The sequence below is a fragment of the Cyprinodon variegatus genome, unplaced genomic scaffold (assembly GCF_000732505.1).
Source record: "Cyprinodon variegatus isolate N-32 unplaced genomic scaffold, C_variegatus-1.0 Scaffold57, whole genome shotgun sequence".
Lineage (NCBI taxonomy): Eukaryota > Metazoa > Chordata > Actinopteri > Cyprinodontiformes > Cyprinodontidae > Cyprinodon > Cyprinodon variegatus.
Genome location: NW_015150510.1, coordinates 746,610 through 761,404, shown reverse-complemented (window position 1 = coordinate 761,404; position 14,795 = coordinate 746,610). Strand labels below are relative to the sequence as shown.

The 14,795-nt window shown below is 40.7% G+C and overlaps 2 protein-coding genes across 4 annotated transcripts in view; one reads left to right on the top strand and one right to left on the bottom strand.

The window, feature by feature from the left end:
- zbtb41 (zinc finger and BTB domain containing 41) overlaps positions 1-1,256 on the bottom strand; it is a 15,787-nt gene extending 14,531 nt beyond the window's left edge. For all 3 annotated transcript variants that reach the window (XM_015371357.1, XM_015371359.1, XM_015371356.1), the window contains exon 1: positions 951-1,256. The gene's annotated coding sequence lies outside the window, so the exon portion shown is untranslated. The remainder of the gene's footprint in view (positions 1-950) is intronic.
- A 25-nt stretch (positions 1,257-1,281) lies between these two features.
- LOC107082604 (protein crumbs homolog 1-like) overlaps positions 1,282-14,795 on the top strand; it is a 19,025-nt gene continuing 5,511 nt past the window's right edge. Inside the window, exons 1-8 of the mRNA XM_015371373.1 lie at positions 1,282-1,285; positions 2,269-2,327; positions 2,463-2,602; positions 3,307-3,359; positions 5,459-6,430; positions 11,627-12,177; positions 12,263-12,428; positions 13,596-14,511. Coding sequence (XP_015226859.1) covers positions 1,282-1,285; positions 2,269-2,327; positions 2,463-2,602; positions 3,307-3,359; positions 5,459-6,430; positions 11,627-12,177; positions 12,263-12,428; positions 13,596-14,511 — 2,861 coding nt within the window. The remainder of the gene's footprint in view (positions 1,286-2,268; positions 2,328-2,462; positions 2,603-3,306; positions 3,360-5,458; positions 6,431-11,626; positions 12,178-12,262; positions 12,429-13,595; positions 14,512-14,795) is intronic.

The following is a 14,795-nucleotide window of genomic DNA, read 5'->3' as shown; positions in this document are numbered from 1 at the left end:
TCCTAATTTTATGACTATTCTCGTTGCGTCTTTATTCTCATAATTTTACGACTTAATTCTTATAATTTTACGACTTTATTGTCATAATTTTACGACTTAATTCTTGTAATATTACGACTTTATTCTCATAAATTTAAGACTTTACTCCCATAATTTTATTACTTTATTCTCGTAACATTACGACTTTATTCTCGTAATTTTCTGACTTTATTCTCATAATTTAACGACTTTATTCCCGTCATGTTACGAATTTATTCTCAAACTTTTATGAATTTATTCCCGTAATTTTACGACTTTATTCTCATAATACTACGACTTAATTCTTGCAATTTTATGGCTTTATTCTCGTAATTTTTCGACTTCAATCTCGTAATGTTACGACTTTAATCTCGAAATAGAAGGAAAAAAAATCTCTAGCCTGGCCCTAATACTCCGTCATACAGGGGCCATAAAACGAAACCAGTTCTGGATGGGGACTGTCTCTTGTTGGCCCCTGTCTAGAGCCGCCCCTGATGGCTGTTATTGGGTGTCTTTACCTGGGCAACCAATTAATCATCCCTGGTCCGGCCCTGGCTGTCACTGCATCAAAAGATTTTTAACAATCCTCAAATACTACGTTGATAGATGTTAAAAATAGCTAAAGCGTAACAAGTTTAAGTATAATGAAGAATTTCCGTAATAATACAGCGTAGTAACGCCGTATCATGGACGTTTAAGACGTTCTTTAAGGTTTATAGCTGTCGAGTGTTTCGCAGAACTAAACCAACCTGCACTGATTCTGCTTCATTCTGGACAGACTGTGTTTATGAACCCCCCCTCCACCTCCAGGACCCCCCCTCTGCTGTTATCTGACGGGCGGGCCCCCCTCCGAGGAGAGCGTCGACAAACGACCTTTCCCGTTTCCTCATCAAGTCACTTTTTTCAATCGGGACGTATCTAAAATATCTTACCAATCACGCCAGAGATGCCTCCATTTTGACGTTTTTTAGCACAGGCGAGGAGAAAATGGGAAAAATATAGAGGGCATAATAATTTCCTGAGCAACTAGCTGCAACGCCCCACCAGCAATGTCGGACGCCGAAACAAAGCGCTCCCCCATTGGCTGCTGCGGCTGCTTCCCTCCATTGCAGACGTAAAGTTGCGTAAAGCTCAAAGAAACGTCCTAATGTTTTAAAAATAACAATACTTCTGTTTTATTTCTAAAACTTATAACGTCAAGCTACATCTGCTTACATGGATTAATGGACTGACATTTCAAAGCCTTGCTGACAGTAAGGAATCATGGGTAATGTAGTTCAGACTGCTTCAACTGGTGCTGCGTTCCCTTCACCTCGGATTTTGGAACTCTAATCTAGGATCATTTCCAGCTGAATGATGCCCCATACTCTTCAAACTTTCTACCCCCACCATATCATTAAAAAACAAATAACTCTCCCCAACCAAATAGAGCCAAATAGAGGCTGGATTAAAGCCAGACTTACCAACATTTGATGTTTTGTTTGTCGTCCAAATAAGTCATTTTATCAATTTGTAAATTGAAGTTATCATTGTTATTATTTTTACCAATTGTTACATTATTATTTTTCATCAGAATATTTTCACCAGTGAAGAAAATGCTACTAACATATTTGCTACTAACATATTTGCAGAAAGCAAAAGTAGATGTAGACTGATGCAATAGCCAGCTGATATTTTTGGTCGATATTATTTTGGTCGATATTATCGTTTTTTCTTGTTTCCGCCTTGGCCAAAAGATGCATGCGTTCATCAGTTCCATAGTGCATTCAGCAGCCATCAGAGATCCCTAGAGGCACATGCATTTCCACTCCCTACATTTGCTATCAATTGTATTATTTGATGTGTTAATAATTGTGTGTTAATGTTTCTGTTGTTTTTGCCTTTAAAAAAAATATTGACATTGCACATCTGAAATATTAAACTACATGGAGGGACCTGATGAATGAGCTGCATAGAGCTTAGACTTAAACAACTTTAATTTTCATTTTGTATACACGTTTTGTACAACTTTCATGACACTTCCATTTTCTTAAAGTGCATCAGTGATCTCACAGCAGTGTGGGAGAAAAAAAAACATGGTGCAAAAGAAATGCATTGATATGGAAGTTCAAAGCATTAAATATATATGGTGCAAATATGCAGTATTTTAGTTGTTAGTGTAATGCAGAGTCGGTGACATGATTTAGAGTTTTTTTTTAACAGTTCAGCTCTCTGATGGCGTTGGAGAAGAAGCTTTTTCGGAATCTGCAGGTCCTGCACTGAATGCTGCAAAGCCTCTTCCCAGAGGGCAGCAGGAAGAGCAGTCCATGGTGAGGGTGTGAGGGGTCACTGATGATGTTACAAGCTCAGGGCACGCAGCGCTAGGATGAAATGTCTTTTATGGACGGAAGAGGAGGCCCTATGATCTCCTCTGTTGTTCTCACCACTCTGCTCACTTTCTTCAGCTTGGAACAAACACCAACATCAGTAGCACACTACCACCAAAGGGACTCGTATCCTGCCTAGCCAGGTGTGACTCCCTGCTAAAAAAGTTTGTCAGAGAGCAGATGGATGATCCAGAAGAAGATGGAGAGAAAATCATGAGGTGAGATGAAATCATTTTGGCAGAAATGTAACTCTCGTTTAGAGAAAGAAAAACCGTACCTACTATGAAGCAAGGGGGTGAAAGCATCATGCTTTGGGTCTGGTTTCTGCAAAACGGACAGGATGACCGATCTGTGTTAAAGGAAGAATAATAAAGAACAAAAGTCTTTGGCGATCCTTAATGTGATTTCTTGGATTTTCCTCACTTTGTCTCACATAGTTAACCGATGATGAGAATTACAGACCTCTCTCATTTTTCCAAGTAGGAAACCTGCACAATCAGTAGCTGACTGAATACTTTTTTTTGTCCCACTTTATCTTTGAGTTGTACATGGCTCCTTTTTAAAAAATATAATCTAAATTCAAGTTCATCGCTTAGAAATTGTGCACGTTTAGGTGTTGCTCCGTGAGATGCCATAAAAAAATCCCGTTGCAGTCTCTTACATAACATCTCTTTTGTGTTTGGGAACATGCTTGTAGCTGCTGAGATTAGCCTCCCCGGTGCAACCCTCCCCTCCCCAACATGTTTAATGTGTAAGACTGTGTAAGTGCATTAGCTTAATCTCTTCTATCTAACATAACCCAGGCAAAGCGTTGCTCTGAACGCATAGCTGCATTAAGGGGAGTAGATGACGATGGAGCTCCACGTGCAAGTATCCTCCAGATGTTTGTGATCTAAAATTGAAGATAGTGGCCAATTTGGAGAGCAATATTAAGATTCAACATGCGTGTGTGGATTCTATTGTTGCTTTTTGCAGGTACTGTAACATATCCGATGTATAGTTGTAGAGATAAGACCTGCTGATATTTGTTGCATGCTGCAGCAAGTAAAGCTCCTCATTAGATATGTAGTGAAATATTATCTGACCTCTATGGTGCTTGAACTTTGTCAAATATTTTTCACATTACAGCCACACATTCATGACGCACATAGAAATTCATGCATAATTTCTCAAAATTGCAATTATTTTTATTAAGCCTCATGGGGTCAAACATTTGTCAAGCCAACTTTTAGAGAAGGCGTTTTCCAAACATTTCAGCCTATGACCTAAAAAAAACATAATAACAGACAATTGAGCCTGTATATGTTTTTTTGTAAATATATATTAAATCTACTTTTAAAACGGTACATTTATTTTATGGGAAATTTGCATTTGTGTGTCTCATTATATGCAATCCCCCAACTTGGTGTTTATGGGATTACAGTCACAGGTCCTTTAAGGAAGCTTTGCTTCGGTTCCATAAATGTAGGTTTGCAAAAGAAGAACTGAAATACACAGTAATGGATACAATTTCTGCAGAAAGGAGAGACAGTTGAACCCAAGACTCAAACACACCGTCTCCCACCAGACCTCCTCCGCAGAGCGTTTTATTAACAGAACATGACACATGGTTACAAACAGAGTATTGTTCTGACAGAACAATTGATCAGTTCATAAAAACAGGACGTTCCACTAGAATGACAAGGCAGGATGGTCTCCTGACTGGATCATGAGACGGGAGTGGAGCATCCCCTCGCACAAATGTTTCATAAACACACATTAATTTTATAATCATCATTGAATAAACCTAACACTTAGCATCTTTAAAAACTGAATAATTAGAATTTCCTTTGGAAAAAAAGCACAGTCCTAGTAATTGTGCATGGACTCCATCTTTGGTCTCCCCTTGCTTTACATTTCTGCTTCTATTTTACTGTTTTATTCATGTAAAGCACTTTGAATTGTCTTCATATTGAATATTGCTGTACAAATAAACTTGCCTTGCCTTTTTTTTTTTCTGGTATAAACTTTGACTTGGCCATTAAAACACATGCATATCAAGACCGTTCTGTTCTACACAGAGGTCCTGTTGGAAGCTCCGTCTCAGTCTCTATTTTTCTGTTGCATCTAACAGCTTTTCTTCCAGAATATCTCTGTTTTTCACTTCATCCTTCTGACCAGCTTCCCTGTTTCTGAAGGAGACAACTATCACCACTGCATGATACTGCTGCTGTTTCACTGCAGGTTTATGGTGTATCAAAGAGATGTGCAGTGTTAGTTTTCCCTTTCAGAAAAACATTTCAACTGAAAAGTTTATTTTATGGTTCTTCATACTGTAACAGAGCAACTTCTCTGTCATGCTTGCTGTGTCCGTTGTTGTCAATTCTGAACAACTTTCCTTCATAGACATGTATCGGGTGTTGTAGGCTAACAAAGAACCCAAATGATAGCCTATTCCTAAAGCGAGGACTCATTTGTTCGGTTCAATTTGCATGTTTTCTAAGTCAAAACAACGCTCTGTTTTTGGTCCACTCTATAAAGCCTTGAGCTCAATGCTAATTCTGACATTTTTAATGGAAAAAGCTTCATTCCCTTCCATCTTTAAACTTGGAAATAAAGTCCAGTGGATTGTTTTTTTTTTACTTTTTTGGAACTTTCTCTCATCTCTGCTTTGTTTCTTGACACTTCCAAAGATCTCTAATTTGTGCAGTGCATGACTTATAATAATAATTTAACTTTAATAATCTCACACTGGAGAAATTAACCTCTGCATTTAGCCAAACCCTTAGGGGGGACAATGGGCTGCAACTTTGAGGCACCTGGGGAGCAGTGTGGGGTAAAGGGTCTTTCTCAGGGACCCAGAGTGGCAGTCTGTGGGAGTTGAACTCAGAACCTCTGGCACCCAAACACAATGCTCTAATCACTAGGCTACCACTCCCCCTATAGTGGTTCTGTAAATAGTTTCTCTCTCCTAAACTGAGCTTCCCTGCAGCTCCTCCATGAGGCTCTCTGATCTCTGATTATCCGTGAGATAACTTCCACAACTGTTTGCATTGTATCGACATAACATACAAATCTTTTTGTTTTCTCTGCAGGAACATCTCACACTGAGGACCTCGGTGGATGTGAACAGCAGCCATGCCAAAATGGTGGAGTTTGTGAAAGCCACTCGGAAGGATTCCGATGCCTTTGTTCGCAGCAGAGCCAAAATGGACGCCTGTATGTCGGGGAGAACTGTACTGTTCCTCTTACAGGCTGTGAAGAAAGCCAGTGTGAGAATGGAGGAAGATGTTCTCCTTTGTTGGTGAATGACCAACACACTTTTATGTGCATCTGCTCTCCAGGTTTTTCAGGGCCTAGATGCCGGACCTCCACCACCTTCTCATTTGAGTCACAGGGCTACATGTACATAGACACAAAGCAACTAGAATCAGAATCACCTCTAAATTTGACCTTCAGCTTTAGGACGGAGAACCCAACCGGCACTCTGTTTCAACGTAGAGTGGATGATCTGTTTCTCACCATCGAGCTGATGGATGGACGACTCTGCCTCTTTAGCTTGAAGAATGAAAGCAACAAAGCGCTGGTTCAAGAACTCCCTGAGTATTTATCAAACAACAAGTGGCACACAGCTGAAGCATCACTGGGCGGCGCGGTCAGTCTCATCAGGCTTCTCTGCAGAGAAAGGAGCTGCACCAGAAACTCCAGCGCTGCAGTGCATCCGATGCATTCAACTGCTGCTCTGCCTGAGCCAGGAGCTGTTCGCCAAACCCTCTTCCTTGGAGCAATTGCAGGGAACTGGTCTTCAGGCGGAGTGGAGGATGAAGCAAACCATCCGCCTGCATTTCTGGGCTGCTTTAGGGATGTCTTTGTAGATTCACTCCTGGTGTTGCCTGCTGAAGCGCCAAAAGATTCAAGCATCCAGGCGAACATCGTAGCTGGATGCAGTGACAGAGACAAGTGTGAGGACAGCCCATGTCAGAACAGGGGGCGCTGTGTGAGCCGGGGCTGGAGGAGGTACACCTGTAAATGCCACCGGCCGTACGACGGAGAGGACTGTGCAGAGGGTAACACACACACACTGAGAGTAGTTCTCAGGAAAATTTGAAAGAAAATCAAGCATAGATCAACTGTAATCACGTCTAACTGCATACCTTTTATAGCTGTCAAAAGGGAAGATTTAGAAGTTTTTCCAGTGAACCAATGTTTTAACTGTTACTATATCTGATTTATATGTGATTGAATAAAGAAAAATATGACATCACAAAAGCCACAAAAAAATCAAGTATGCTGCAAAATAACATTAGAAAGTTGCTTTTAAAACCCAAAAGATGCCTTAGATTCTATGAAATAATATGCAGCGTATTTCTGTAGCAAAGTAGAACTTAATCAGTTAGATATCTGTTCCACAAGAGTTTTATTGGAGGTGGAGCAGTGGTTAGCGGACATGACCCATGTACGGAGGCCTTGGTCCTCAACATGGCCGACCTGGATTCAAATCCGACCTGTGATCCTTTGAGCATGTCTCTTCCCCTTTCCTGTCAGCCTACTGTCTAAAAAAACAAGCCACTAGTGCTGTAAAAACTCAAAAGATAGCGTAGTTTTTTGCACCTTGCAGTATGAAGGTTCCGGGTTAAATCTCCAGGCCTGAGTCTTTCGTTTGCATGTTCTCAAATCAGCATGCGTGGGTTCTCTCCGGGTACTCCGGCTTCCTGCCACAGTCCAAAAACATGACTATCAGGTTAATTGAATTCTCTAAATTCTCCTTAGGTGTGAGTGTTTGTGCGTGAATAATTGTTGGTCCTATGTGTCTCTGTGTTGCCCTGTGACAGACTGGCGACCTGTCCAGGGTGTACACCGCCTTTCACCCGTAGACAGCTGAAGATAGGCACCAGCATCCCCCGCGACCCCAGTAGGGATAAAGCGTGAAGGAAAATGGATGGATGGATGTATTTTATGTTTATTTTATTTCTCTGAAACACTAGAATTTGAACACAGCTTTATATTTCTTTTTTACTTTACATATTTGTTTAAATATTCAAAAACACTTGTTATGATCATGAGTATAACATGGTCAAGGAAAGGCAAGGCAAGTTTATTTGTATAGCACATCTCGGTACATAGACAATTAAAAGCGTTTTACATGAATTTGATAATAAAATAGAAGAAAAATAAAAGCAGAATAAAAGCAAAAACAATCGGAAAAAAAAACAAAAAACAATCGGACCTCAACCTTAAATAACGTCTGACTTTTACCATGGATCCAGTATAGCTGAAATGCAGTAGAAGAGCCTTTTAGCCACAGCTGGAAAACGGCTCCTGAAAGCTGCAGCTAAAGTACACTTTATTGTTTTAACACTGTTTTCTATGTCTAACATAGAATTCTTACCTGGTCTGAAATTCCACTTTTTCTCCAGGGTTATCCTGTACTTAACAGAACCAGATGATGCTAAAATGATGATGTAAAAATAGAGAGAACATAAAACTAGAGATTAAACTAACAAACATAACATTATTGAAAAATGCAGAAGTAGAATATTTTATTTTTTTTCACATCCAAACAGGAACAGACCAGATGAAGCTAATATGATGAGAAAAAGTAGAGAGAGCATAAAGTAAGAGGATGAAAAAACAAATACTACAGAAGAGAACAGAGATAGAATGAAGCAGGATGATGAGAAGTAGTCCCTATGTCCTCCAGCAGTCTAAGCCTATAGCAGCATAACGATAGAAAAAGCTACTCTAACTATAAGCTTTATCAAAAAGGAAAGTTTTGAGCCTTGCCTTAAAAGAAGACAGGGTGTCTGCCTCATGGACTAAATTGAAATTGTTTCCCATAGAAACACTGTAAATGCTGATCTAGAATTAATGCTTCTTTAAAAAGGTAGCAGTTACGCTTAATTTGAACAGGTAAATAAAATAATCTGCCAGTGGAATGATGGTTATTAAAATAAGGTAACTCTATATTATGGATATGAAAAAAGATCACAGAGTTGTTGCTTTTTTCTAAATTTAAAGATAAATTGTCTTACTCCAGTGGAGAATTGTTTTGTTCACTTGCTCAAATCAAAGGAAAGCAATCTCAAAGTGATGATGGTGCATTTTGGTCACGTCTGCCACGCCTCCTGCATGTCTCATTGTGAGCTGCAGACAGAACTCCAGTGAGCATTTCTGTCTGTAAAGGGTTTCATCTTTCTACTCTGATATACAGTGCAAAATCTGATCTAAAAATAAGTGAAAAATTCCTGAAATAAGTGTATTAAGTTAACCTGACTCCGCCAGATGGATTTGCTCCGCATATCCATCTGGAAACCTTCCGTAGAAGTAATTTTGGGAAGGGGCGAAAATACTGGTTAGCTGATTGGCCTATGTTGGTGATAGACGGGCCAAATAAACCAATCAGANGTGAGATCAGGATGGTCTCACGACGCTAGTATTAAGTGCCCTTAATTAGAATAGATAAATGTGAAAAGTTACCAACTGAATGAGTAGATTCCCCCACCTGAGCTGTTAATAGTAGCAGCTGCTCCAGAGCTAACATGTGCCTTGTCCCTGCTCTTGTTATATGGACTATCAAAATGAATCTAATGAAAATGTTTCAGGTTTTTATGCAGGAAAATGTCATTAAGTTCAACGTGTGTGTTTATTTGTCCCAACCAGCACAAAGTTTTAACTGCTCCGGTGATTCCAGCCCTTTCACCTTTAGTAATAACCCACAGTAAGCAGAATTGACCCCAGGCTGTTAAAGCAGCTATAGGTTAAGTTCAGTCGCAGCAGAAGTCTAAATGGATCACTTTAAAGAGAGACACCCAACAGGGTAAAGTTAGACAGCAGATTCCAAAGAGCTTAAAGGGTAAATAGAAGTAACCCAAAGCCCGGTCACACGGATTTCAAATCAGAAACCATTTACTGACACCTGCAGCGTGGATTAAAAAAACGTGGCCTTCTCTGACTAAGCAGGAATGCCCTCAGCCAGCCAGATCAGGACGCCTTATCAGATCAGCGTCTTCTTTACAGTTCCATTCTGCATGTTCTTCTTCTCACTCTATGGTCTTCATTGTCGAAACAGCCGCCAATAGGCTGAACATTCCAGTGAAGTCGGTTACTCTGATGCATTCTTTATTTGACCTAAAGGACAAAGTTTGAGTAATTAATAAAAAGACTGGACAAAAAAAGAGGGAAGAAGCACGTTTTAGGATTAACGTTTGTCTCCTGGTTATTAGCAGCCGGCTAGCTCAAGTGGTAAGTCACACTGCTCTGCCAGTGTAGGTCAAGACCCAATGCCTACATTGGGGAGTGGTGGATTAGCGGTTAGGGCATTGCGCTTGGAATAATGAGGTTCTGAATTCCAGCCCCACTCCCACAAACTGCCACTCTGGGTCCCTGAGCAACCAACCCCCACACTGCTCCCTGGGCCCCGCACAATGGCAGCCCACTGCTTCCCAACGGGATGGGTTAAATGCAGAGAGTTAATTTCATTGCTCTGTACTTGTGACAGTGTAATAACGATAAAACGCTGGCAAGAAAAAGAAATCAAAACACGTCTTTGAATCATGAAAGGACTGAACTTAACCAGAGCATTACATGTCAACAAACCGATTTAACTCTAACACCTACACTCAATATGCTGAATTTAGATACATGTATTTGTAGGTAAGTTAGAGATAACAGGAAAAGAAAAAAAAAATCCTGACAGCCTTAAAGTAAGTGACCAGCTATCCTGGATAAGATACTGAGGCATAATCCAAAACAAAGAAAACATTCAGGAAAGCTGCAGGGTTTTTTTCATCAGTGAAGGTGCAGGCAAATTTAGCCCTTTCCCAGACTCCATGACCCTCACGGAGAACAGCTAAAGTGAAGAGCATCACATTTGATTGAGGCAAAGGTTAGCTTTTAAATAATACGGTTGTTTGAAATAGCTTCTGCCAGACAAAGTTATTTTCTTTTAACAAAAACACAGCAGCATGATACATGTTTGCAAATTTGCCACAAGAACAACAGACCAATGTTGCTTGGACAGATGTAAAATCCAATCTGAGTACATTGGTGCAAACTAAACCAACAGGTAAGCACCTTAATTGGTTACTGATAAACTAATCTTGATATAAAGACAAACTACTTAAAAGTTTATCCACAACAACATATGAGTGTCAGTGTGTGGTTGGAGGTTGGTTGAGGACTCAAATGCAGAAATGAGTGAGGCAGAAATGAGCTCTTGCAGATTTAATGAAAAAAAACACCCAAAAACAAAAAAATACTGAGAACCAAAAAACAGCAAACATCAAAGAAACTCACATGGGGAGCCAGAGATAAAGATTCAACAAACAAAAAGGAACCAGCACTGAAGAACTGCACCGGGAGAGTATATATGGGAGACAGAACAAAGGCCAGGGTAATTAACTGATATGGAGCAGGTGTGGATAGAAGAAACTAGAAGGGAGCTAGAGGAAAGGAGACAGGCACAAGGGGGCAACAGAGAGTAACTTAAAACTGCTTAAACATAACATAAAATGGAAAATAAACCAAAGATCAACAAAACAGAATTACTGATAGCTTAAAACTAAAAACTCAAAGTCCCAAAAGGGGAAAACCATAACAAAGAGAAACATAAAGTTAAATCCAAAAGGATTGCAAGAAATGCTGCTAGAGCTTCTCTTCCAAACTGTTGGGTTATAAGGAGTAGTTTTTAACCACGCAGAATAGCTTGTTTTACCATTTATTGTGCTTTTTAGCACTTAACAAGATCACTTTGTTATTTTACTAATACAACTCTAATATTTATTGACATGAAAGTAAAACTTAAGTCGTGTAGGGCTTACTCAAGACATAAAAAACAATGTAGTTCAAAAGATCCAATGATGTTTTATGAATATCCTAAGATAAATTAATAAAAAATGATTTAAAAAAGGCTTTTAACAGACACCAAAGAGTTTATCGAACTAAATACCAAAAGAAAGGGAGTTCCAGAGTCATAGAGACACTGAGCAGCTTAGCATGGGCACCATCAGCAATGGTCACATCATGGACATGTGGGTGCAGAGGTCTTCTGAGATAACCTGGTATCTGTCTGCAAAGACCTCTGTTAGTCTATCAAAGAATTTTAAAGTCCTCTCTACCATAAACCAATACCTTGTCTAGCTGCATCAAGGTTGGGGTTAAAATTTAAAAAGTTGGAAGATTTTGTCAAAAGCCTCATTTACAACCACCTTTTTTCTCAGGTTCTCTTTCATAGCAATCTTTCTTTTCTTGTTCCTTCATCACAGAGTATATCAGTGCCCGGTTTGGAAACAAAGATCTTGAGAGCTATGCCGTGTTCTCATTAGACAACAACCCGGGAGATTCTTTGGTGATATCCATGTTCATTCGCACTAGACAAACCAGCGGGCTGCTTGTCATCATGGCCAACACCACTAGCCAGTACCTTCGCCTGTGGCTGGTGGAGGGCAAGATCAAAGTTCAGGTTAACAACTTTGAGACTCTTGTTGGTCGGAATCCAGTCAGCAATGGCCATTTCCACCTGGTCACTGTAAAGCTGGAAGGAACATCAGCCACGCTGTTCCAGTCAGCTCAAATTGAAGGCTCTATGACCATCAGGAGAGTCCAAGCCAATCCCGACGATCCGGTTTACGTTGGAGGGCTACCAGACTCAAGGGCCTCAGCTTCATTTGGTGGATACTTCAAAGGATGTGTCCAGGATCTGAGAATCAACAGCAAACGCCTGCAGTTCTACCCAATACCAACTCCTGTTGAGTCGTACAGCCTGCAGAAGCTCGTAGGTGTTGCGGAGGGATGCAGCAGCGACAACGCCTGTGCTGTAAGTCAACAAACGGTGCTGTCAACCTTTACCTCTGTTTCAAATGAGACAGCTTCAACCCTCATTCCTGTCTTTTACACACCAGGCAAACCCTTGTCTTAATGGGGGAGAGTGTTACTCCATGTGGGACGATTTCATCTGCAGCTGCCCTCCCAACACAGCGGGGCAAAGGTGTGAAGAGGTAAAATGGTGCGAGCTGTCTCCCTGCCCTGTTACAACCGTCTGTCAACCCCTCAGTCAAGGCTTTGAGTGTAAGTACCGTGTCTTTAAAGATCTTGTTGCAGCATTACAATGCATCTACTAAGAGCAAGGCTTTTTTAAGAATAGCATACCAAGTACGGAGAGAATTTATATTCCCCCTCCTGAGCAGGACTCGCATGTAACTGTAGACTTATTAATTACCATCTGGCTAATTACAGGAGGAGACAGAGTTCCCACAGAGGATTCCCCTAAGACGTGGTAATCCCTGGTCAGATTAGCTATACTGGCACATGCCTGTGGTGGTGTGTGGTGACAAGATTTCTTTCTCACATGTTCTTGACCAAAGAGGGAAGAGGGTTGATCCAAAACACCCACAATAACAGTTCTAGCAAGTAAAGACAGGTAACTAATAAATCCATTATATAGCATATCCTCTTTGATTGGTATACAAATCGATTGCCCAAATGCCCAACTTCTCTCATTATCAATATAATACAAGCAAAATCTATTAATTCATCTCAGTATGTGTCTCTTAAACTATTCCAATACAGTTAAAAGACAATCCATTGTGTGTGTCCTCATCAATTTGCATGTTTCTAAGCCAAAATAAGGCTTTGCTTTGGTCCGCTCTATAAAGCCTTGAACTCAACGCGATTTCTGACATTTTGAATTAAAAAAAGCTTCCTGGATGGGAAGTGAAACGTCTTCTAAATTGAAACCAAAGTCCAGAGGATTGTTGTTTTTTTTTTAGCTTTTTTGCAATGACTATGACCCGGATGACTGAGAATCTTCACCAGTCTCTTAAAATAGCCTGTAAGTAATGTATTGGTCACTTGTTGACACACAAAGGAGAAGATACTGAGTTTTATTCTCTGACTCCTACTTTCTTCTGCCAGGTTATCTTTGGCTTTCAAGAAGCAGCACTACATTAAAAATGGCTAACTTATTTTCATGCTATTTGAATACAAACAAAGGGGCCTTCTAAGTAGATGAATTGCTTCCCCTGATTTGATTATATGTTCACTGTGGAGTACAGGCATGTCCCCTTACTACTTTGCACCCTTCATTGGTTTCTTATTAGAAAGTATAGCTTGTCTTAATTTGACTCAGTGTATCAGACTTAAAAGTTTAGATAGTAGAACAATAATGCTGCCTAAATGTACTGAAACCAGAATAACTTATTTACCAGGGCGTTTATATTTCTTTGTCAACCTCAGGTTTGTCCAATGTGACATTTCGGCTTGAAAACAACATTTTTTGGTACCACAGTAATGGAAAAATTAAGCGCAACCTCACCAGCATCTCCTTCAGTTTTCGCACCAGACAGACGGAGGCCATTTTGCTCTATTCTCAGAGAGGCACTGACATCATAACGCTCTCTCTCCTCAACTCTCATTTGTTTATGGAGCTCCAGGCCGGGGCTAATAAAGATTCTGGGAGAGTGACAGCCAAGAGCCGGGCTCCATTCAGCGACGGTGAGTGGCACTTTGTGTCGATCAGCAAGGACAAACGGACTCCAGCATCCAGTTGGATCATTGAGGTAGATGGAGAAAAAAAGTACATCAGTGTTTCTGGAGCAAATTTTGGTGACTTGAACTTTCTCAGGGATGGAGCTGACATTTTCGTAGGAAGTTTGAACCAGGAATCGGGAGCCACCTTTTCAGGGTGTCTAGGTCCAGTAAAGATTGGGGGTCTTCATCTACCGTTCCACCTGGACAAGGAGCTGAACCTCCCCAGACCTCAGGAGGAGCAGTTTGTGAGGGGTAACAGCAATCATTCCCCATGGTATGGATGCTGGGGAGCCAGTGTATGTTCTCCAAACCCATGCCAGAATGGGGGTGCCTGTGAAGACCTGTTTGACCTGCATCGGTGCGCATGTCCCTCTGACTGGACAGGGTCACTATGCCAAGAAAAGACAGACACCTGCATCTCCCATCCATGTGTCTACGGAAACTGTACCAACCTATCCAAGGGCTTTAAGTGTGAGTGTGAGGCGGGCTTCACTGGTAAACGCTGCGACGTAGAAGTCGATATGTGTGAAAACAGCAGTTGCAGCTACGGTGCCACCTGTCTTAAAGGCTTCCGGAGCTACACGTGTCTGTGCCCCCGGAACATGACGGGCTATTACTGCGAGTGAGTATTATGCAATCTGCTGAGATACTGAAACACACATGTTAGATATGAGTTAGACTGTGAAAAATTAAGAGGATTTACTGGAACATCAAGTCCTATTGTGTCTTTGAAATACAGCCATAACATAAAACGATTTGAAAATTAGACAGTTACTTTTTCATTCCTTTTCTAGCTGAGAACATATCAAGAGAATCCCACACATTATCAGCTGGTAATACTCCCTTTACCTTAACCAGCTTCAGTGAGATACTTCTTGTAACCATTTGCTGGTCATTTGCATTGCT